We start from the raw sequence: 20,911 nt of genomic DNA on the forward strand, positions 1-20,911 counted from the left end.
TGTAAGAGGTCCTTCGGCATAAGGCGATAAAGCAATCTAGCAAAAACGGTAGACAAGCACCAGCTATGGCAGAGGACCAAAAAAGAAAGAGAATGAGGATTGAGAAAGTGACGTCGACGGGCTGGGATCCGAAATGCGTGCTCGAACCGTGGTTGGTCGAAACTCTGCATTCCGCTGCGTTGCGAGCAAAGAGCTTCGGGAGCTACCCCGGTCGATCATGTTCGAAAAGTCTATGAACCTAGCGTGAGTGGAGGAGTGAGGAGGAGGGATCTGAAGTCAAAGCAGACTAAGCCCGAGTGTACCTAATCCTCTCGAGAGAATGACGTCGATGGGGTGTGAATCTATGGTGGACTTTGAAAGAGGATTCGTGAAATGTATGTATCAAAGTATCGAACCGCAAAAAAAAAAAAAAGAAATGGAGTATGCAGAGAACAGCGAACGGTCCAGACATGCATATTGTGGACCACACCAAAACGTGAGCATTGGGTGTGGGCTGACCCCAGACAGGGGTACCCGAAACGGGCATCTCGATCCAGAATGACTTCCACTTCTCTTCTCGTCCTGGCGCTGGGTACATGTGGCCCGCAGACTTTTGCGAAGAAGAGCCTAAGAGAGAGGAGAAGGAGAGGGATATTCGATGCCTGACCGTACCGTGCCGTGACCGCTAGACCAACCAGCCCAGACCTGCCACGCCTGCCAGCCACTCCTCGCCGCGCGGAGGAGGAGGAGGAGGAGGAGGAGGAGGAGAGACGCGAGGCACGGGGCGTGCGTGAGCCTTTCGATATGATGACCACACGAACCCCATAGAACAAACCCCGTAAACCTGTTTCTTCTGAGAATCCATCAAAGAAGGTCCCTCGGAAGCCCTCTGAGACAGTGACATTCCGGTATCGATCTTCAGGACTCCAGCAGCAAAGAGAGTAACTCGGCCCCGAACCACGTCCCAACGATCATTGCAAATCCGTTGATCCATACCCACGTTCGCACCGGTTTGACCCCACGGCTTGGGCCAATTTGACGTTCCCGAGTCCCGACGCGACACGAAGCAAACCTCGAGTTGTAAACAGGCAACGGCGAGGTTCCAAAGAACTTTGAATCCCTCGATTTCAACTCACTTGAGCTCGTCCCTGTGCCCACTCTCACTCGAAAAGGCCAGCGTCTCCCACTGCCCACAGTCACTCAACCGGATTTTCGTCCCTTGATTCCCACTTTACCCTTCCTGCATTGTTAGTCGTCCGCCTCGGAAAAAAAGTTCGAAACATGGTTATCGGTCTGCTCGCCATCGCCGCCATACCCACAGTCATCGGCACTGGTCAGGCCGTGAGCGCTCAGAAGAAGCAGAATGCCGCTGCCAAAGAACAGGCCAAGTTCAGCCTCACGGCGACCATGACTATTGACGGCAAGCAAGAAGAGTGTCCGTGTATCGTCGTCGACAACAAGGTGAGCAAAGCCCACAAACCAACAGCCAACAGCCCACATCCAACGCCCTTCACACTCCCTCCCCCTTTCCTATCGATCGCCCATCGACCCCCGTTCCCGCGTCTGCAGACATCTGCACGCTCTTTCTCTTTTTCCTTGCTTTTCTCTTTTCCCCGTTGCCTTTTGCTAGGGTTGGCACACCCACTCGGCCAACCTCGCCGCGTGTTTTGACTTACACTAGCACCCTCGCCAACTTGGAAACCTTGCGACGCATCTCAGTTGGACTAACACACGCATCCTCCCCCGCAGATATGGATAAGTCATAGTCTGGCACCGGCTCCAGGGCATAAGTTTTCAGGGTATTACTTCAACTACCCCAGCGAACCACCAATGCGTGCCTTGGTATCAACGATAGCGGAAGACCCGCCCATGTTGAACTGGATCTACGTCGACGCCGACAGCAGAGCACTCCGCCACGGGGGCCGCAAAGATACTCTGGGGCATGTTATAGGACCTTGGGGCTGGACTGACGATGAGAGGTATCTCTCACTCAGAGGAAGCGGGCTCGGCTTCGTAGCCGTACTGGAGGAGGACGGCAGGTGGGCTGCATATTGGGATCCGGATGGGCGGTTGCGGGAGGGCTATGATCCCGAGGACTGTATGGAGATAGCTCTCAGGCGGCAGATGGCGCTAGGCATTGAAAGCGCCTACGTGAAAGGATAGGCGAGCCAGATCATCTCGAAGGATAAACTCAGTGTGTGTCAAATTTTGGAATAATCCGGGGGGGAATCCAGGAGTCTCGGAGCTTTGGGGGGGACGTGCAAATAGAACAGGTCTCTAGGCGTTCTGCAGCTTGCAAGGATAGGAATAGTTGGCATCTGTAACCCGTGAGCCCGTACATCGTCAGTGCATAGCATTCAGCAAGCTTACGAGCTCAAACCAACTTACAAGAAGCTTGTTTAGTTGCAGGAATAGAGTAATGCTGCGTCATGCCTGCATTGGCGGCACCAGTGATCGCAAGTCCGTGGTGCGAGTCTGATAGTGCATGATTGGGTAAAAGCCAGCGAAAGGTGCGCGTTGAATCCGAAAAGGAACAGGGATGGCAGACACCATCTCGACCTCTTTGGTGTCTTTTGGGAGCGCCGGGATGTGTTGGGCTGGGTTGGCCGCGCTTCCTCCTCAACGGCATAGGCAGATCGGGGACGCATCGAGCATGAGACAAGACCAATGCCCCAGCGGCCCCAGTGAACCCGCCCCCCCTCCCCTCCGCACGCATGCCGCTTGGCCCTCTTCAACGTCATTTCGGTCCAGAACATCGAGAGAGTCGAGTGGTGTGACGCAAATCTAGAAGGGGTGAGAGCAGTGAGAGATGGGAATCCTGGATGCCCCAGGGTCCAACATGATCTCATCAGCTGGAAAGGGTGTAAGCTTTTACATCCTGTTTTGACCCCTTCCGGATACTGTCCGGAATCACTTATATGTTGCGTCCTCATCCAGAGTCGATGGACAGAAACAGACTTTGAAGAGACACTCCAGACTTACCGGTAGACAAAAAGCCCTTAATATCTGTTCTCCCTTCCTTCACACCAAGGAAAGTTCATTAGCCCGTCTTTGAACCATCAACTTCATCAAACTCATCAGTCACAATGGCCTCCCCCCGCGAGAAGAACAACACCAAGTACGCCTCCGAAGACGAGACCTCGGAAGCACCCAGCGAGCAGCAGAAGCCTCAGCGCCGCCAGCGCCCGCAACGCAGGCAGATGCAGAGACGCCAGCAGCAGTCAAGCGGCCCTCTCGACAACCTCGGTGGCATTGGTGATGTTGGCGGCGTGACCAACGGCGTGCAGAACACACTAGGCAACGTTGCTGGTGGTGCGTTGCAACAGCAAGGCGGCGGTGGTGGTGACAAGAGCGACACCCTTCGGTTGCGTCTTGATCTCAACCTCGACATTGAAATCACGCTGAAGGCACGCATCCACGGTGACCTCGAGCTGGCTCTCTTGTAAGTACCACTCATTTCTCTGTCTTCCCCCTCACCCTCCACAGTTACGGCCCTCCCTCTTGTCTGCGCTAGGTAGAGCTCCGATTCGTCCTCGCTTCTTAATCGCAGGCAAGCACGGGCTAGTTAGTAGCTTGTAGCCAAGTTCAAGATGGGCTAATGGGCTTTACCTCGTCTTTTAATCAGGAACTGAGAGACGTTTTCCACAGGGACCAATCTTAAAACGACAATCTTATCGTCGAATTTCTTTACAACACGGAGTCGCGGGTTTGAACAGTGGGCGAAATGCTTTTCGACCCAGTCTGATGGAATGTGTGGGTTTCTTTTTTTGTCGCCCGCTTTTACAGCCCAACCGTAAAAAGAAACGGTTGGGCCAGCAAGGGTTCGAGGAGTTGGTGGACGGATGGGATATCGGGATCCATCTGCCGCGTGTATTATGAAAGATTTGTGCATCATCGACATCATGAGATACGGACGCTATTTCGGGAAGTTTTATGGGTATCCTATTCGACGTTAGCCAAAGCATTCTAAACAGTTTCTTTTAACGAATGATACTTGACCAAAACCAATCATATGATGAAAAGCTGCAGCCACAGGTGACAAGCTCCCACACATGTGCTCTCCTCCCCTCACCTCACCTCACTCATATCTCAGTATGCTGCCACTCCCTCATACTCAATGGACATATCCTACAGGGCCTGAGAACGCCAATGATCCCAAGCCTCGATAGAACTGCGAATCAACTCGGTTGACAGACTTAGCGCGTGTCGTTGGTTTCAGCACACCATCAATGCCCTCAGCCACCCGCTAAGTGCCAGGCTCGTGTGGAGTAGCGTCGAAAAAAACAGGCAGAGCCATGTGTTGTGACATCCGCCGTCAAGCACGCCAAGGGGCGGAGACGGTGGCCAGCAACCGTTCGTAGCGCCAATTTCCATTAGCCTCCGTCTGTTTCACGCTTCACGTCTGGCGCCGTTGATCTCGGTGACGGGGCAAATCTCCAATGCGACGGTGGGGTGCTCTCCACCCACCCAACCAGCACAATCAACAGTGTGGTTGCCCATTCCTTCCAGAGGCTAGTGTCTTCGGGAGCGAATTACGAAGACGTGGGAGTGTCGGCTGGAGGACCTGGAAGAAGTGGCTGGATACGCAATTGGAAAGCGACGGCGCCAGAGACTACTGCAGACAATACTCGCTGTGCCTTGCTTTCCATGCGTCGTTTCTCCTGGGCTTAACTAGCGTTAGTTTATTCTGCCCAGAGACAACGCATTCAAGATTTCAATGTCCTGACGGGATCATGCTGGGATCCTGACTTCATTTCGCGTCGTCAAAAGTGCTCACCGAGACATGGAGAGAGAGAAGGAAAAAGGAAGAAAGAACCTTAGAGTTTAACCGGTCGATGTCAATGGTCAAGCCACAGAGCGGCTTCGGCCCTCCCTGTCCGTCCAATGTTGCCGCAGCGAGACAGCCACATGATGCGATGTAACTCGGGCCCAGGATCGAGTTGGTGTGTGAGTGAGTCGTCTTTTTTGGTTGCCCGCCGCCAAATGTAACGGTGGAACGGGCCCCCCTTGCTCCCCTCCCAAAGTCTCCCCACCGCTCCTCAATTCTCGATGCCACCTCATATCCGTAAGAAGGCCCGGTAAACGGTATCCACAGTACCGTCTCGACTCTGTGTGGCGGAGGTGTTCGCAATCGTACGGAGACGGTCGAAAAACGCTAGACGTGCAGGGTAACCGTGGCTGAACGGGAAATTTTAGCGTCGCATCCCGGCGCATCGGGTGGGAGCATCAGCCACTCACGTTCAACGTCGTCCTGGTCGCTGTGAAAATGTCAGTCAAGCGATCTTCACCAGTCTCAATCGTCAAGCCACCTGCCGACAAACGTATCGCGCCGATCGTACTGCCTCCGTCTCATTTCCAACGGTCTGGACTCTCGTCGACTTTCTTCTTCTTCGCCTCTTTGCATCTCATTGCCTCTTCAGGCTACCATCGAGATCATCTTTCGCCAGCCTGTGTCGGTTGTGGCGTTGATGGCACGCGGCCTTCGTCCATTGACAAACTCGAGACGTCTCTGAAGGTCTGCTGAAGCTGTTCGGGCATGAGGACCAACCCGAGCTTCTGATGAAGCTGATTCCTCCCACCAAGTGCCCTTTGAACAGTCATGAGCCACATCTGAACTCTGAGTGTTTCGGCTGGGCCAATGTCTAGGGCCTTTTCCAGAGTCTGTGGTCGGTGTGTGGTCGGTAAGCTCGAAGCATCCTTTGGGTCAACTGAGTGCCCCCGGACTGCTATCAATCCAGCTGAGATAGCGTCAACGCACGTGTGCGAATGTCCAGGCTCATGCTCGCTCACCGTGCTCTTCAGCAACAGTTGACGGCTAGCCGTGCGTTCCGTCCGTACAGTAGCTCAGGCGCCAGCCTAACCATTCAGCACCACGGCCGTTCGCACAGTCGTTCGTGTTTCGAAAGAAAACAGGCTTTTCCAGACCTTGTCGGACCTTTTGCTTCCAATCTCAGTGCTCTTCCGGCGCCATCTTCGGAGTCTTGCCTCGTTCCCATTCTGTCATCTTCACCACCCGCCAACGATCCCTTCCTCTCGTGCTTCTTTGCATGCCGTTTCCGAAGTACCCGGTGGAGACATTTGCGTGTATCTGGAGACACTGTGGAGTCAACAGATCTCGGTTCGACAAGTCCTTGAACAATCCCATCCTTGCACAGCAAGCCTGACAAGGAGTCAACGTGAACCGTCGCCCCGTTCGCCAGTTCTGGAACCCCAAGGCTGCCCCAGTTGTCAGTCTCGGCAGACACAAGACAGAACCCACTCTCGATCTCATCGTCGACCTGACGTCACAACGACTCAGCCAACCCCCTTCTGCCTTGTAGGCCTTGCAGAACCGCTGCCCGCGCCCCGCGAGCAATCAGAAAACCTCTGCCCGCGTGTATCAACCAAGGGGTGCACCGAGAGAAACGCACTCACGCGCACTCGACAGCAACACCGAACACCGTCCCTCCTCACACCTCACTCTCTCTCTCGCTCTCTCAACCGCCGCCCAGACTCTCTGAAGCAAGCAAGCAAGCAGGTCGGTCGATCGATCCTCAGGTGGGTTGCCGGCTCTCCATTCCTTCACAGCTGGCGGTCCTGGCCTCGCTTCCCTTCCCTCCCCTTTCCCCTCTCTTTGGCAGCAAGGCCTAGCTGACGCGGAACGTTCTTCTTCTCCCACAGAATCATCCAATGATGACGGCGTCCCCTCCTGCTCAGCAGACTCCACTCCAAACTCTCCGCGACGAACCCGACAGCCCTGCCTCGAAGCCGCCTGCACAGCAATCTATGCAGAGTCCCGTACCTGCGCGCCCGGAATCCTCGTCGCACACTATGCACCATACCGAGCCACGACCTGCGGCTGAAGCCGGCGATCATGATCATACTTCCCGGCACGATGAGTATGAGGTTGTCGAGGTCGAGGATGGACAGGCTGGGGTGGAAGAGGCGCCCAAAGCCACCTTCTCGCGCCCGCCTCTGCCTCGTCTGAACTCCCAGTCGCGGGCAGCTTCCTCGCCGGCGCCTTTCCATGAAACCAATCCTCCGCAGTATCCTCATCGACAGGTTAGCTACACGAGCACCCCACAATCGGAGCAGGGCGGGCCTGTCCACCTGCAGGGCTCGCGGGAGATACCTATCCCAATGAGGCCATCGTCTACACAATACCAAACGGGTCCCGAGGCATCAACACCGCCGACAACCGAGACCACAGACAATGGCATAGACGAGGGCTCGCAAGATGCCAAATCATCGTCTCAAGGCAACACCCCGAAGCCACAAGAGAAGAATGCCCCGATCGCGATCCCAAAGGTCACGCCTCTGTCTTCGGACCTTAGGTTGCCCCCAAACCTTGCTGAGCTAGCGCAAGGTCTGGATGGCAAGTACGTTGACGAGTTTGGAAACATTCTGGACTGGAACGGTCAAGTGCTTGGACGTGTCGAAGGTGACCTGCCGTCTATGATCGGACGGCCAGTCTCAGTAACGGGCGAGATCTTCAGCGAAGACGGCGAGGTCGTCGGTTACGTAGCGGAGAACGATGCCATTCCACCATCGCCTCCGTCTCCTAAGCCCATTGAAGGCATGGGTGACGGACTGAAGGTGGACCACATGGGGAACATCCTCGACAAGAATAACAATGTCGTCGGTCATTTCGACGGCGCTCCTCTGGCAAAGTCTGTTCAGCAGACAGGCCAGCCGAGTAGCTCAAGCCAGTCCAGCAATCCTCGACCTGGTTACATGCCCGACACGCATACTAGCTGCCCTCAATGTACTGCTCATCGACAGTCTAAGCCATCAGCTGATACTCCCAGCCCGTCCGAGATATTCATGGACGTCAAGTCAACCAATGATGGTATTCAGCTCATCATCAAGATTCCAACTGTATTTCACGGTGGTGGGAATCCCAATATCCATATAGGAACCAGATGAGCCATGTAATGGGATTTGCGTATTTTGGATGGATTGTTGATCTTCAGGAGTTCTGGAACCAGCGGTAGATACTAGCATGCGGCGGCGTTCAGACGGTAGTGAGACGGACATAGGCCAGGATTTGAATCGTAGTTGCCATCCAGACAAAACTTGGCAACGAACCGTTTGCACAAACTTGTGGCTCCGAGACCCGTTACTTGACCCGTTGTGTGAGGCTGAAAAGGAGAACAAGGGCGAGACTTTCGGATGCTTGCGGGCGCATAGACGCGGATGGTGATTTGGGAACTTGCAGAACGTGACGAATGGTAGTTGGTTTTTCGTGTTTCGAACAGCGTCATGACGTCCGCTGTGCATGCAAGTCCAGCCTTCATGAACTTCGCAATCCGCATTTTGGAAAAGAAAGTTGTTGGAAGTGACCGGGGGTACTGAGTGTGGAGGGACTGACGAATGAATGATGCAGGGCAGGGAGACCCCCGGGAAGCACTAGCCACACCAACTGAGCGTCTCCAAGAAAGATGGCCGTCGATCGATCAGGAAGCCAATGGTAATTCCCCAGACTGGCAGACTGTCACACCATACCCCAAGGTGCATCTCCCCTTCTCAAGTAAGGTTGCGTCATGATAGCTGGGATCCAGCCGTCCAAGGGCTCGGACGAGGTGTGGCTTTGCGTCATGATGGGCGACTGGCAAGCTGGCCATCCCTCCCCCCATGAAGTCACCCTGTGGCGCGAGCAAGGGCCAGAGCTTCGATGGACGAGGGAAGCTCCTCGAGCTTGAGCTCCCCTTGACGTAAGATTGGGAGCCGACGTTCAGCTGGAAACTTGATTTGCGCTGGAGGATTTGAGGTATAAGACGTCTGACCGGCAGGTCTTTGTATCGGATTTTGACTTTCACCTTCCAATTCAATGCAATCATCTCATGAACAGCTACATTTTCTAAGATACCCTGTTAGCGCTGAGTACAACGAATTTTTATCACGACACGAGCAAGAACAACAAGAAAGAAACAACAAGAAGACAAACAATATGGTCGGAGCTGCATCCAGGTCAGGCAGCAGCATGCCCGGTGGTTGGGGAAAGGGTGAGGAGCAGAAGTCAAGTGAGTTCACTTACACACGTCTCATGATGAGGCGAACACTAATCCTTCGTAGCATACTCGGTCGAGCAAGATATCCAAGACCATGGCGACAACCTCGTTGCCGGTGTCATTGGCAAGACCGGTGAGGTGGTAGACGAGACCGGCAAGACTGTCGGCAAGGTCACAGAAGGCGAGGCCGGAGAGCTTGTCGGTAACGTCGTCACCGCGACAGGCGATATCATCGGCAAGGACGGCGGCGTCATCGGCAAGGCTCTTCCCCTCGGCGAGCTTACGGAAGGCGGCGAGACCAAGGAGGGCGGTGGCTTCAGCATCATGGGCGCCACCAAGGGCGTCAAGGGCATCGTCGACACTGTCGATGGCACTGTTCAGACTGTCAACCGCACATTACCGCTTGTCGGCGACCTGACCAAGGGTATTGGTCTGGGCGAAGGCCAGGGTGGTGTGCTCGGCGGCGTCCTTGGTGGTGGTCAAGATGAGAAGGGTTCCCAAGGCGGCCTCGTCGGCAACACCCTGGGCAACGTTACCGGAGCTCTCGGCGGTCAGTCCGAGAAGGGCACATCTTCAGACAACGCTCTCGGCGGCCTGCTTGGAGGTGTTTTGGGCCAGAGCCAAAGCGGCGGCCCTCTTGGTGGCGTCCTCGGTGGCACCGAGCCATTGAACCGCGACCAGTCCGTCACCGACAAGGATGAGAAGCTCACCCAGCTTCTTGCTGAGCAGAAGGAGGAGGCAGATGACAAGGCCTCCTTGACCGAGAACGCGAAGCAGAACCTCTTCGAGAACAACGAGACAACATCAGAGGTTGCCCCAATCGATCTCCAGGATGTCGAAAAGTCGCAACCCGACGTTGACGCTGATGGTAAGCTCACAACCGGCGGAGAGAACACCCAAACAGAGACTGAAGATTCCCAAGGCGCCAAGACAGACCTCACAGAACAATCGACAATCGACGGCAAGAGTGACTTGCAAGAGGTCGACGCCGAGCCCATCGAGGAGGCGACAGAGGGTGCCGAGACTGTCAAGGACGACGCGACCGAGAAGGCTGGCACTGCCCAGACTGATGCTCAGTCCCGTGTTCCGGATGACATCGCTACCCTCGACATTCCCGTCTCACAGATTCCCGACGGTCTGAAGAGTGAGCTTCCGGAAGATGTCCAGACTGCCGACATCCCTGTATCGCAGATTCCCTTCGACGCTCAGTCCAAGCTTCCCACCGACCTCGTTTCCAAGCTTCCTTCGGATCTGGCCTCTCAGGTTGAGGACGCTAAGTCCGGCGCCGAGACTGCTCGCGAATCTGACGCCACTGAGGACTGGGCGAACCAGCAGAACCCCGAGGAGCAATCCGAGGTTCCCGAAGATGCCCAGACTGGCGAGTTCCCTACCGAGGGTGTCGAGGGCGAGGGCTTTGAGGCTGTCGACGAGGGTGTTGACTCCGGTGTGGAGGGCATCGAAGATGTTGCCGAGAACGCTACTGCGAAGACTGGCGATGTTCCTGACATTGACGTCACCGCTGCTTCTGAGTCTGCTCCCAAGTCTACCATCAAGGATGACATCAAGAGCGTCCTCAGCACCATACGCTCTGCCATTCCCGATGACCAGCGCACCGTCTCTGTTGCCGGCGACAAGCTTCTCCAGCCATTCGAGAAGTTCCCTGGCGCCCAGGTTGACGAGGAGGGAAGGGTCGTCTTCGACGATGTTTCCATCGGTCGCATCGCCGAGGGCAACCCGGAGGAACTTGCTGGCATGACCCTCGATGCCGAGGGTAACATTGTCAACGAGCGCGGCAGCATCATTGGCAAGGCCGAGCTCAAGTCTGAGGTTGCTGAAGAGCTTCTCAAGGACACCATTGACTTCTCCATCCTGAAGGGTGCCAAGGTCAACAAGGCTGGCAACCTCGTCAACGACAAGGGTGAGGCCGTCGGTCGCATCGTCTCCGGTATCCTCAAGCACTTGGTTGGTCGCAAGGCCAACGAGCTTGGAGAGATCTGGAATGACAGCGGCAAGGTTATTGGCAAGGCCGAGCCCATTCCCGAGACTGAGCGTGAGGAGCTTAGCGAGCCTGCTCCCTTCGAGGACTTCCCTGGCGCAACCGTCGAGTCCAACGGACACGTTCTCTTTGAGGGCGACATCGTCGGTCGTGTCATTGAGGGTGACCCGAAGAAGCTCAAGGGCAAGAAGGTTGACGACGACGGTGACATTCTTGACAAGAGCGGCAATGCCATTGGCAAGGCCGAGCGTTGGGAACCCGAGTCTGAGCCCGAGCCTGAACCGGAGGCCCCTGTTGACAACTCTGCCCTCGCTGGCAAGCGCGTCAACAAGGCTGGCAACGTTGTCGACAAGGATGGCACCATCTATGGCCGCATTGTCGAGGGCGATATCAAGCGCCTGATCGGTCGTATGTGTGACAAGGACGGAAACGTTCGTAGCGAGTCCGGTGATATCATCGGAAGAGCTGAGCTTGTCGCCGAGGGTGACCGTGAGGGAGCCAAGGAGGGCCCCTTCGCTGAGCTCCCTGGCTGCACTGTCGCCAAGGATGGTACCATTGTCACTCCATCTGGAGATATTGTCGGTCGTCTTGTCCAGGGTGACGCCAAGGTTCTGTTTGGCCGCCCCATTGATGAGGATGGTGACATTCTTGACCGCAATGGCAACCTGCTCGGCAAGGCTGAGCGTTGGGAGCCCGAGGCTGCACCCGAGAGACAGAAGGGACCTATGGAAGGCCGCAAGGTTAACCGCAGCGGCGAGGTTGTCGATGAGGATGGCGACGTGATTGGCAAGCTCACCTCTGGTGAGATCAAGGCCTGCGCCGGCAAGCCTGTCAACGAGGACAACGACGTTGTCGACTCCAAGGGACGTGTTGTCGGTCATGTCGAGCTTCTCGAGGACATTCCTGAGCCCAAGGGCCCCATGGAAGGCAAGGTTGTCAACAAGGAGGGTTTCGTCGTCAGCGACAATGGCGAGACCCTTGGTAAGCTTACCAGCGGTGAGCTCAGCATCTGCGCTGGCAAGAAGGTCAACGAGGACAACGATGTTGTTGACTCCAAGGACCGCGTTGTTGGCCATGTCACTGCCATCTCCGACCTTCCTCAGAAGAAGGGACCTATGGAGGGCCGCAAGGTCAACAAGAACGGTGAGGTTTGCGACGAGGATGGAAACATCATCGGCAGACTTACCACTGGCGAGGTCACCATTTGCTCCGGCAAGGAGGTCAACAGCGACAACGACGTTGTCGACTCCAAGGACCGTGTCGTCGGACACGTCACCCTCGTCGAGGATATCGTCGAGGAGGAGGAGACCCCCGAGGAGACTGAGGAGGAGAAGCAGGCCCGCATCGAGGCTGAGGCCGACCGCAAGTTGGCCAAGAACCTCGGTGGCCTGATTGAGCAGGGCTTGGATCGTCTCCGTCCCATCTGCAAGATGATTACGCAGAAGATCGAGGCCGCTGAGCGCCAGCCCAAGGAGGAGCGCGACGAGGAGCAGCTGGTCAAGGATGTCAAGCCTCTCATTGAGGAGGGTGGCAAGCTCTTGACTGAGTTGAACGGCAGCGTTCGCGCCTTGGATCCCGATGGACGCATCCAGCAGAACGCTAAGGCCAAGGCCCAGACTCGTGAGGCTACTCCCGAGGAACATCACCTCGCTGAGGTCCTTAAGGAGGTGAGTTTGACTTTGATACAAAACCTACCATGATCATGAATATAAGCTAACTCTGTTGACAGTTGACTGGTACCATCACGGAAACCGTCGAGGGTGCCAAGCGCAAGCTTGAGGATCTTCCCAAGGCAAAGGCTGAGCTCAACCCTCTCTGGGGACTTCTCACCGAGCCTCTGTTCCAGATTCTGGCTGCCGTCGGCCTTTTGCTGACTGGTGTTCTCAACCTGGTTGGTCGTCTTCTCAACGGTCTTGGCCTCGGCAAGATTGTCGATGGTCTTCTCGGAACTCTCGGTCTCAACCGCCTGCTGGATGGTCTCGGCCTCGGCAGCTTGACCAAGGCTCTTGGTGGTGGCAAGAAGAAATAAGCGCTTCTAATGATTGCATGATTTGTTGTACTCGCGCGGTGGATCTATCGGATACTGTTTTGACGATGGTTTACGGACGTGTAATTTCTTTGGCGTGTTACTTGTACGGTTTTCCGGGGCTTTCTAGCAAAAATGTTTGGATTCGGTCTTGTAAGAATAGCAATGGTGTTTTAGTTACTAGTAGTCTTAGCGACCAATTTGTACGGCCTTTCTAGTTACTTAATGTTCATGCTTGTCGTCGATCCTAGTGTTGCTTCGTGAACGTATATGGGTATCGTGAAGCAAGCTACGGCTTATGCTGGGCTAGATCGTTCAGTCGAAAAAATGGTGGTTGGATGCGTTGGGATGAGAGAAACAATCGTGAGGAAGTGAAGTCAAAAAAAGGTAGAGTTTTCCTTCCGACGGGGTCGCACCTTGTGCCTTCCTTCGTCAAACAAACAAAGGTCGTGTGGCAGGTGGGCAGGTGCGAGGTGCAGCCTTCCCGGTGGAAGCGCAACTTAAGGTACAAGGCACAAGACACTTGAGGCAGGGACCACCCATTGTTGTTGATCCCAATGACCCCATCACCCCCAACCCGCCCTTTCCTCCCTTTGCACTCACGCACTCTGCCACTCTGAGTCTGAGTCTGAGTCTGAGGTGGGCTTTGCCTTCCCTCTTTCGGCTGTTTCTGGTCTTAGCTTGGAGCACCTGCCGCGAGACAAACCCGCTCCTTTCCCAATTCGACAAGGCAAGCAAGAGCCGCCTTCCCAGTTACGGACTCGTCGTTGATGATCGTCAACTCGTCGCTTCCTTCTTCGCTCGTCTTATTGTCCGTTTGGCATCTGCCGCTTGTTCTTAGCCAACTTTTTATTGCAGCTTGCCCCATCCGTGTATTGTCCATGTGGCTTCCCGTCCTGTCATCCCTTGAATCCCGTGCATGTGCCGTGGTCACTTTTGTCACCACATACCTAGTACCTAGGCCCCCGTTTGTTCGTGGATCGAAACATTGCAAGCCGATCCGCCATCAATCCACGGGCCACCTCATGGGCTTCAAAACCGCTCGGCCGAGGCAGTGAGACATGACACCACTTTTGTGCTTCCTAAGCCTGAGTAAATCACCAATAGTCGCATTTCCAATATCCCCGAGTTCAAAACAGACAAGCAAGCCCGTCCTTCTGCCATGATTGCCATCAACGCCGTGCCTGTTTTGCCCGTTCGGGTGGTGTGCCCCGCGATTTAGACTTTTTCTTACTATTGCTTCCCTTGTCCATAACGCCCAAAAACAGGGACCCCGAAATGCCCCAATGCTCCCTCAATATCGTGCCGAAGGGCTGAAGCCTGTTTTTTTTGCGATGCTCCAGGCCGCGTAGTGAAGCCTGGAGGGCCTGGAAGGGGCAGGTTTCTATTAATTAACCATGGCACCCTCGCACTCTTCGCAGCATTCAGGGCAGCATTTCTCTCCGTGTTCATCTGGATATGCGGGAGCGTTGGGGATGGGACGACGGTAATCACTTGGCGCGCTCCACTGCATCACAACAACGGCATTATCGAATTGTGTTTTGGCTGTGCCGCTCGAGTTACACCCCCGGAATATCGACAACACAGTCAACACTCGACCGGTACAGATCGGAATCGACGAACGGATGCCATACCAAAGTCCCATGGTCCACGAACTTTGGATCCCCATATGAAGACACGGCACCACACACGGCACCTCACGACAGGCAGCTACTCCTCCGACTGATATTTGATTCGACTCGCGATGTGTCTGAGGCGGAAACATGAGACATCCCATTTTCCGACAATTTACAGAGAAACCACGACTTTGCTTTTTCCATACCTGCTAATCTCACAGCGAAAACAATCCGACCCCACCGCTGGAACAGAAGACGAGAGACGAAACTCACGAGAATGATCTTGCTATCAACCGACCGCGATGACAAGCGTCACCTACGATGCAAGCTACCGCGACACGCACCTCTAGGTCCCTAGCCCAGTACCGGAAGGCGTCCGCTCCGGTCGGCTATTCTCCTAGCGACATTCTTCAGCGGGCCCTCCGCTGTCGTCCCCCCTTGCAGCTCCTGCGCTCCCGTCCTTTGGATTCCCGCCGAGCTCGGCGATATTCCCGCTCTCTGTCCGGACCAACCAAACTCGGACCATCCTACCTTAAGTTTATCGATTAGATAGGACAACCGATAAGACACCTCAGCCAGGACAAGCTTTATCGATAAAGCAAGCCATCGAATCGAGCGAGCTTTCCATCCTCATCCTCAACAAATGGAAGGTGACGTCAAACCCGACGCCGCCCCTTGAGCTCTAAGCACCTGCCCGTCACCTTTCATCCAACCACCAGCGCACCACCACTCGCATGCCGCATGACGGCATCAACATGTCAACCGCCGCAATCAGCAACCAGCTGCTAATCCCCCCTCATTCGACCATGTCCCACCACTCAAAGAGCGCCCTTCTCTCTACCTTGCCAAAAAACACAAGGTAGAGCTCAGAGAAACGCCTCCGCGCAACGCCCCTCCATTGACGCAAGAGCCCCTCCATGCTGAGACTGGACCAGCCTCTGGCCCCTCTTTCCTCGTCTGGATGAATATCGTAAACGTGATGTAGAATGATGTACCACAGGAGTATTCACTCCGTCCTAGCATAAGCCGTGAGCTACTTGCCTTAGCCTTCGTATTTAATCCCATGTCTCTCCATTCCTGAACTTAACTCTCTCTTCTTCATCCACCAGCCTCATAAATCACGACACGACCGTTCCATTTCGTGACGACTAAACCATCTAAATCACCTCAAACCAAACTTCCATACACATTTCACAATGCCCGAAGGTCGCCAATCCCCCGACCCTGAACGCCAAACCGGCGCCCAGCTACAAGATCCCCCCGCCTCAGGCAAGGGAACCGACGACGCCTCCAACAAGGAGCAGACTAACAAGGAGTCTCTCGATGTATGTTTTCCACCTTTCCTCGAAATCCCCACTCGTCGCACCAAGGTCAAATCCTAATTGAATTGCCTTCATCACAGAAGCTAGAGTCTAACCCCAAAGGGCCCCTCGACGACGCCCTCAAGGAGAAGTTCTCCAAGACGCAATAAAGAGAGGGGCATAAGCGTCAGTAATGGCATTTGTACAAAAATGGCGTTGGGAATATGAGGCAATGACATCACACAATGCGATAGTGCGTGGGGCTGTATTATAGATATCTGAACTGCTCGAGAGGCATTTGAAACCACCAGCGTCCCCCTTTGCAGTGAATCTGAAAGATCATCATGTCATGTCTAGCCACGACGTGCGCAGAGTGTCGCATGTGAAGTGACACCGCCTGAACCGATTCGGCACTGCCAGTCTGACTTATCCCACACCATCTCGACTACGGTTTTAATCACTCAACAATTATGTTGCAAAAGTTTGCCAACCACCGCGACCTAAAGACTCCAATTTTACGCAAAGTTTGCGGATCTGATAGCGGTAGGATTGCTCCTGAAAGTGTGAGGTTTCTCATCATCAATGATAACGCAAACACGGTAAACTCACCTTTCACAAAGACGAAATCACCAACATGATTCAGGTGGGCAACACACATAGTCAGGCCAACACAATCACATCAGATTTTGAAGTCCAGCGAATTGGTGATATGCTCGATGCTATGATTTGCATTCAAAGTCGTAACTACCTAAGTGCCAAGGAAAACCACACGCGTCGCAATCATGAAACGTTTGTGCCTAATAAACCCAGCCAACGCCTGCCGTCAAATCCTTTTGTAAACCGCTTCTCATAATCTTTTACAAGGTAGTCTTCTCATCGGTGGCGGCCGACGGCTTGGACAGAGGAACAGCCGTCGTGGGGTCGGGCTGGATGGGAGACTGAGTGCCAATGGTCTCGCCGGTTGCAGCGGGGGCAGCCTTCTCCTTGCCGAGGAATCTCTCGAGACCGGAGGCCTTGTAGGCGCTGCCGCCGTGCTCCTCCTTCTTGAGGTCGGCAAGGCGACGGGCCTCGGTGTGAATGTCCTGCACCTGTCTGGAGCCGGTCTCGTAGAAGCCAACAATCTTCTTGCCAGTGGGCGTGCTGGTGGCCTTCTCAAAGTACGAGCTGAGACCGCCAAAGATGCCCTGGGCCTTAGCAGTGATGCCGTAGGACTGGTCGGTAGCCTTGGCACGGTCGGTTGCGTGGTACTTGGAGTCGAGGCCTTGGAGGGTGGTCAAGAAGCGGTTGGAGACACCGTGCTGGCTGTCGAGCTCGATGGCGCGCTGCAGGGCGGCGTCACCGACGACGTATCCTTGAGCAAGGTACTCGGCAAAGATGCGAGAGCGTGGCTTCTCTTCTTGTGTAATGTCGTCCGAGTCGCGGTCGGCGTTCTCCTTGTGATGGGGAGCGTCATCGGTAGGGTCGCCACCGGCGCTGGTAACGGTGATGTGAGAGGTGCCGAGCTGAGTGTTGTTCAGGAGCAGAGCCGTCTTGGCAGCTGTCTCCTTCTCGAAAGTAACGGCAGCATCCTTGGTCTCGCCGGCGGGAGTAACCTCAATGTTGGTGATCTTGCCGCTGCAAAATGTCAGCATTTACTCAGTGGTCGCTGCGGTGAAAATAGGGGTGGGTATCAGGCCATGGAAGAGCCGACGGGATTGAACTTACCAGAAGCTGAAGAAGTCCTTGATCTCCTTGTCCTCGGTCGCCGAAGCGATGTTCTTGACGTGAACGGTGGTGTTTGACATGATGGCGGTTGTTTGGCGTTTGTAGTTGTTGAAGAGTGTTGTGAAAAGTGTTGTAGGAGGGAGTTTTGTGAGGGGTAACTGGAGACTGGATGGGGTATCAAGGGCTGTTATGTAAGTTACGTTGTCTCTCAAGTTAGAGGGGTATCTGGGAAAAAGCAGAGAATGAGTCGAGCAGGAAGTACGTTGCTCGAAATCGTGTGGATGATGGGTTTTATGTAAAAGCTGGACGTGTCTGGATGGGAATGTTGGAGGCGAGTACCTACCTTATGATGATCAGACGAAGGGTCATGAGAACGCGCTTTACCTTTTAGCCAAGGCAGGCGACGAAAGAGCATCCATCCACATACTCCGTGTACCAGCATGCCAGCCCAGACTCAGGGACAGAAGGGGCGGCCTCCAGCTGGTGACGATGCTGGGCACCACAAAGAGCAGGGACCCTGTTGAGAGAGAGAAAGAGGGGCCACCCGGTGGTAGCTGCCCTGTCTGGCTGGGCATCGAGGAAGGAAAGGCAAGAGCGAGAGCGGCAAGCAAGGAGCAGGGGCCAGTCTAGGTCCAGTGCCAGCTTCCATCAGAGGGGGAAAGTGGGCCGCGAGGGGGGCGAGGTCCAAACGTCATCGCCTGCGGATTTGAGGAGCTCGTGCCAGGAATGGGGGAGAACTGTGGCTGTGCTCGAACCAGCAGCATGGAAGATAGCCCCACGAACAGAGCCACACTCCAGCCACGTATCTCTCCCACCCAATCTTGCAGCTAAGATACCTTCACATGCTTCTTCTCTAATTATCCCACCTACTGGAAGGCTCCAGAACATCAGACAACCCTGACATCCTCCCTTCATCCCATTTTGAGCGACACAGATTCCCCAACGAAAAAACAAGGACCAGATGACGCTCTTCGGTACGGATACGACGCGACCAGGTACTCTGAGAACACGCTGCGACACTCCCATCCAGTTGTGTTGCGACGCGACGACAGGGCGACGTGGCTCGTGGCTGGCATTTCACATCTTCGCTCATCAACATGCATGGAAGAACTCTGAACTTTCTCATACTCGATACCCCGCGTAACGTCGTCTCATCTAACTACTTTGGCCTACCACCCTCATCCCTTATGGCTCAGACGTCCCTAGACCTCCCAGCATCACATCTGACGCCTTCTGGCTAATGATAAAGGTCGCCACGGCAGGAAATGCTCCGGGAGCCCGCGGGAACACGCTCGCGTCGACAACCCTGAGCCCGTCCACGCCAAACACCCGAAACTCGGAATCCACTACCGCCATGCCATCATCAGCCGCGCCCATCTTGCACGTTCCTGTAGGATGATGTCCAAAAGTCTGCTCTCGGATCCAATCCTTATCCGACTCCGGGTCCGCATCGCCGCAGCGGCCGTCGCTCTCAACTTGCGAACACGGAGGTTCGGCCGGATCCACTGGACCCCACGGACCTTGGACGTCCCGCATGCTCCGTCGGCCCCACGCCACTACCTCCGCTAACGCTTCAAGGTCCGTCTCGGCGCCTTCCTTGTACAGCTCAAAGTTGATCTGCGGCGGTTCCGTCGGGTCTGCGGACCGGATCTTGATGTATCCGGCTGTGTTCTGCGGGTGCATCTTGACTGTTGAGAAGCCGACGGTATTCGGCGGATCGAGGAGCTCCGGCTGCTGCACCTCGGGCCAGAACCCGCGGAACGCCCTTGGCCAGCTGAAGACGAAGACATCTCGCTCTCCCGTTAGCGAAAAGTTGGACTTGAGAAGCAACGCGTTCGAGTTGTATCCAGGCCGCATGTACGGGCCCTTGCCCTGTCGCCACAGCTCTTCACATGGGTCTCCGGGGCTTCCTTTCGCGCAGATTGGATCGTTGGGATTTGGAGTAGCCGTGAGATTAAGTTGAGCGTGGCCCACAACCGGGAATTCTTGGTTGTCTTGGAGGTTTCGCCCCACGCCCGGCAAGTCTGCCACGACCTCGATGTTGAGTGCTCCAAGGTCCGTTTTGTTCCCGATGCCGCTGAGCTGTAGTAGCTGGGGCGAGTTGAAAGCACCGCCTGCAACGATGACCTCCCGAGATGCCATTAATCGTCTTGTCTCGCCTGTCGTTGACGCATTTCGTCGCACGTCGGCACCGTACGTGGAATTGCCCGCCAAATACTCGACGCCCACGGCCCTAGGCTTTCCACCCTCTGTCTTTTCAAACAGGACTTTCGTGGCTAGAGAATTCGTCGACAAGGTCAGCGGCCACTTGGGAGAGCCATCTGCGTTCTTGGCTGCCAGGGTCTCATAGATGTACGTGCGAGAGCTGTACCGCTCCCATTTATTCGTGGCATGGAACGACAGCCCCCACATGCCCTCCGTCGTGTCTCTATCTTCGCTGAGGAAGTTCCCGTCGCCGCCCACCATCTCGATGAGCTTCTCCGGTTCTTTCCCAATAGACCGCAAGTGCGACTTGAGAATGTCCATGAGACCAGGGTTATTGAGATACTGCGACCCATTGCCTAGGTTCGTGTTAAAGTAGCCGTCGAATCCGTGACCCGGCGTGCCCTCGGGGAGATAGTTGTTCTTCTCGATCCTCTCAAATATTTGCCGAATGTTCTCGTGGCTTTTCCAAGCTCAGGTCAGCTTTTCCTGTCCAAATTTCTTAAGATGCCTTCACGATTCCGGAAATAAACTCACTTCCACGAAGCATCCCCCGTGACATTCTGCACGAAATCCCAATCCGAATCATTAGGCAACCACGTCGCCATCGCATTCGTCACGCTCGATCCTCCCACCGTCGCACCGCGCGGGTACCACACCCCCAACAACTCCGCCCCCTCGGGCGCCCTCGCCGCGTTCCCGACCCAGTACGGTCCGATACCAGTTCCATCCTGCGAGGGCAGCCGCCACGTGAGGTGGTTATTCCGCAGCTCGACCTCGTCGTCCGCGTGATGCCGCACGAAAAAGGACCAGCTGTTGCTCGGGGTGATGAAGTACCCGCCGTTGGCGATGACGGTGCGGATGTCGTCGCGCTCGTCGTCGCCTGCTTCGAGGAGGAGGGTCGGGTGGCCTGCGCGGGCGAGGTTGCAGGCTAGGGGGCCGCCGCCGGGGCCGGAGCCGATTACGATGTAGGTGTAGGTTGATGGTTCGTTTGGGGCTGGTTGGGCTGTGGTCTTGAGGGGGCGGAGGAGAAGGAGAAAGGTTGTGAACGCTGTGATTGTAGAAAGGATCATCATGTTTGCGGTGGGAAGTATGCA

The 20,911-nt window shown here is 55.2% G+C and overlaps 7 protein-coding genes across 7 annotated transcripts; 5 read left to right on the forward strand and 2 right to left on the reverse strand.

Moving 5' to 3' along the window:
* Window positions 1–1,260: 1,260 nt before the first annotated feature.
* HER10_EVM0013247 (uncharacterized protein) lies at window positions 1,261–2,142 on the forward strand (the record flags this gene model as incomplete). Its single annotated transcript, XM_035482611.1, has 2 exons — window positions 1,261–1,440; window positions 1,729–2,142. The coding sequence occupies 2 exons, from the start codon at window positions 1,261–1,263 to the stop codon at window positions 2,140–2,142; spliced, it is 594 nt and encodes a 197-aa protein (XP_035334528.1).
* A 923-nt stretch (window positions 2,143–3,065) lies between these two features.
* Window positions 3,066–3,640, forward strand: HER10_EVM0009962 (uncharacterized protein; the record flags this gene model as incomplete). The annotated part of the gene is made up of 2 exons (XM_035479433.1): window positions 3,066–3,421; window positions 3,628–3,640. 2 exons carry the CDS (start codon window positions 3,066–3,068, stop codon window positions 3,638–3,640), a joined length of 369 nt encoding a protein of 122 aa, XP_035334303.1.
* A 3,008-nt stretch (window positions 3,641–6,648) lies between these two features.
* HER10_EVM0011944 (uncharacterized protein) lies at window positions 6,649–7,884 on the forward strand (the record flags this gene model as incomplete). The annotated part of the gene is made up of 1 exon (XM_035481352.1): window positions 6,649–7,884. The coding sequence occupies one exon, from the start codon at window positions 6,649–6,651 to the stop codon at window positions 7,882–7,884; it is 1,236 nt and encodes a 411-aa protein (XP_035334454.1).
* Window positions 7,885–8,908: 1,024 nt separating this feature from the next.
* Window positions 8,909–12,994, forward strand: HER10_EVM0004359 (LEA domain-containing protein; the record flags this gene model as incomplete). The annotated part of the gene is made up of 4 exons (XM_035474008.1): window positions 8,909–8,981; window positions 9,034–9,837; window positions 9,892–12,632; window positions 12,695–12,994. The coding sequence occupies 4 exons, from the start codon at window positions 8,909–8,911 to the stop codon at window positions 12,992–12,994; spliced, it is 3,918 nt and encodes a 1,305-aa protein (XP_035333910.1).
* A 2,809-nt stretch (window positions 12,995–15,803) lies between these two features.
* Window positions 15,804–16,078, forward strand: HER10_EVM0003294 (uncharacterized protein; the record flags this gene model as incomplete). The annotated part of the gene is made up of 2 exons (XM_035472976.1): window positions 15,804–15,932; window positions 16,010–16,078. The coding sequence occupies 2 exons, from the start codon at window positions 15,804–15,806 to the stop codon at window positions 16,076–16,078; spliced, it is 198 nt and encodes a 65-aa protein (XP_035333842.1).
* A 521-nt stretch (window positions 16,079–16,599) lies between these two features.
* On the reverse strand, window positions 16,600–18,259 carry HER10_EVM0011793 (RNA recognition domain-containing protein). Its single transcript, XM_035481212.1, has 2 exons — window positions 17,613–18,259; window positions 16,600–17,522 (listed from the first exon to the last, which is right to left on the reverse strand). The coding sequence occupies exons 1-2, from the start codon at window positions 17,690–17,692 to the stop codon at window positions 16,766–16,768; spliced, it is 837 nt and encodes a 278-aa protein (XP_035334440.1). The 5' UTR covers window positions 17,693–18,259; the 3' UTR covers window positions 16,600–16,765.
* A 538-nt stretch (window positions 18,260–18,797) lies between these two features.
* On the reverse strand, window positions 18,798–20,890 carry HER10_EVM0010010 (GMC oxidoreductase; the record flags this gene model as incomplete). The annotated part of the gene is made up of 2 exons (XM_035479480.1): window positions 18,798–20,277; window positions 20,352–20,890. 2 exons carry the CDS (start codon window positions 20,888–20,890, stop codon window positions 18,798–18,800), a joined length of 2,019 nt encoding a protein of 672 aa, XP_035334308.1.
* Between the last annotated feature and the right edge of the window lie 21 nt (window positions 20,891–20,911).

This window comes from Colletotrichum scovillei, assembly GCF_011075155.1.
Source record: "Colletotrichum scovillei strain TJNH1 chromosome Unknown Contig00005, whole genome shotgun sequence".
NCBI lineage: Eukaryota > Fungi > Ascomycota > Sordariomycetes > Glomerellales > Glomerellaceae > Colletotrichum > Colletotrichum scovillei.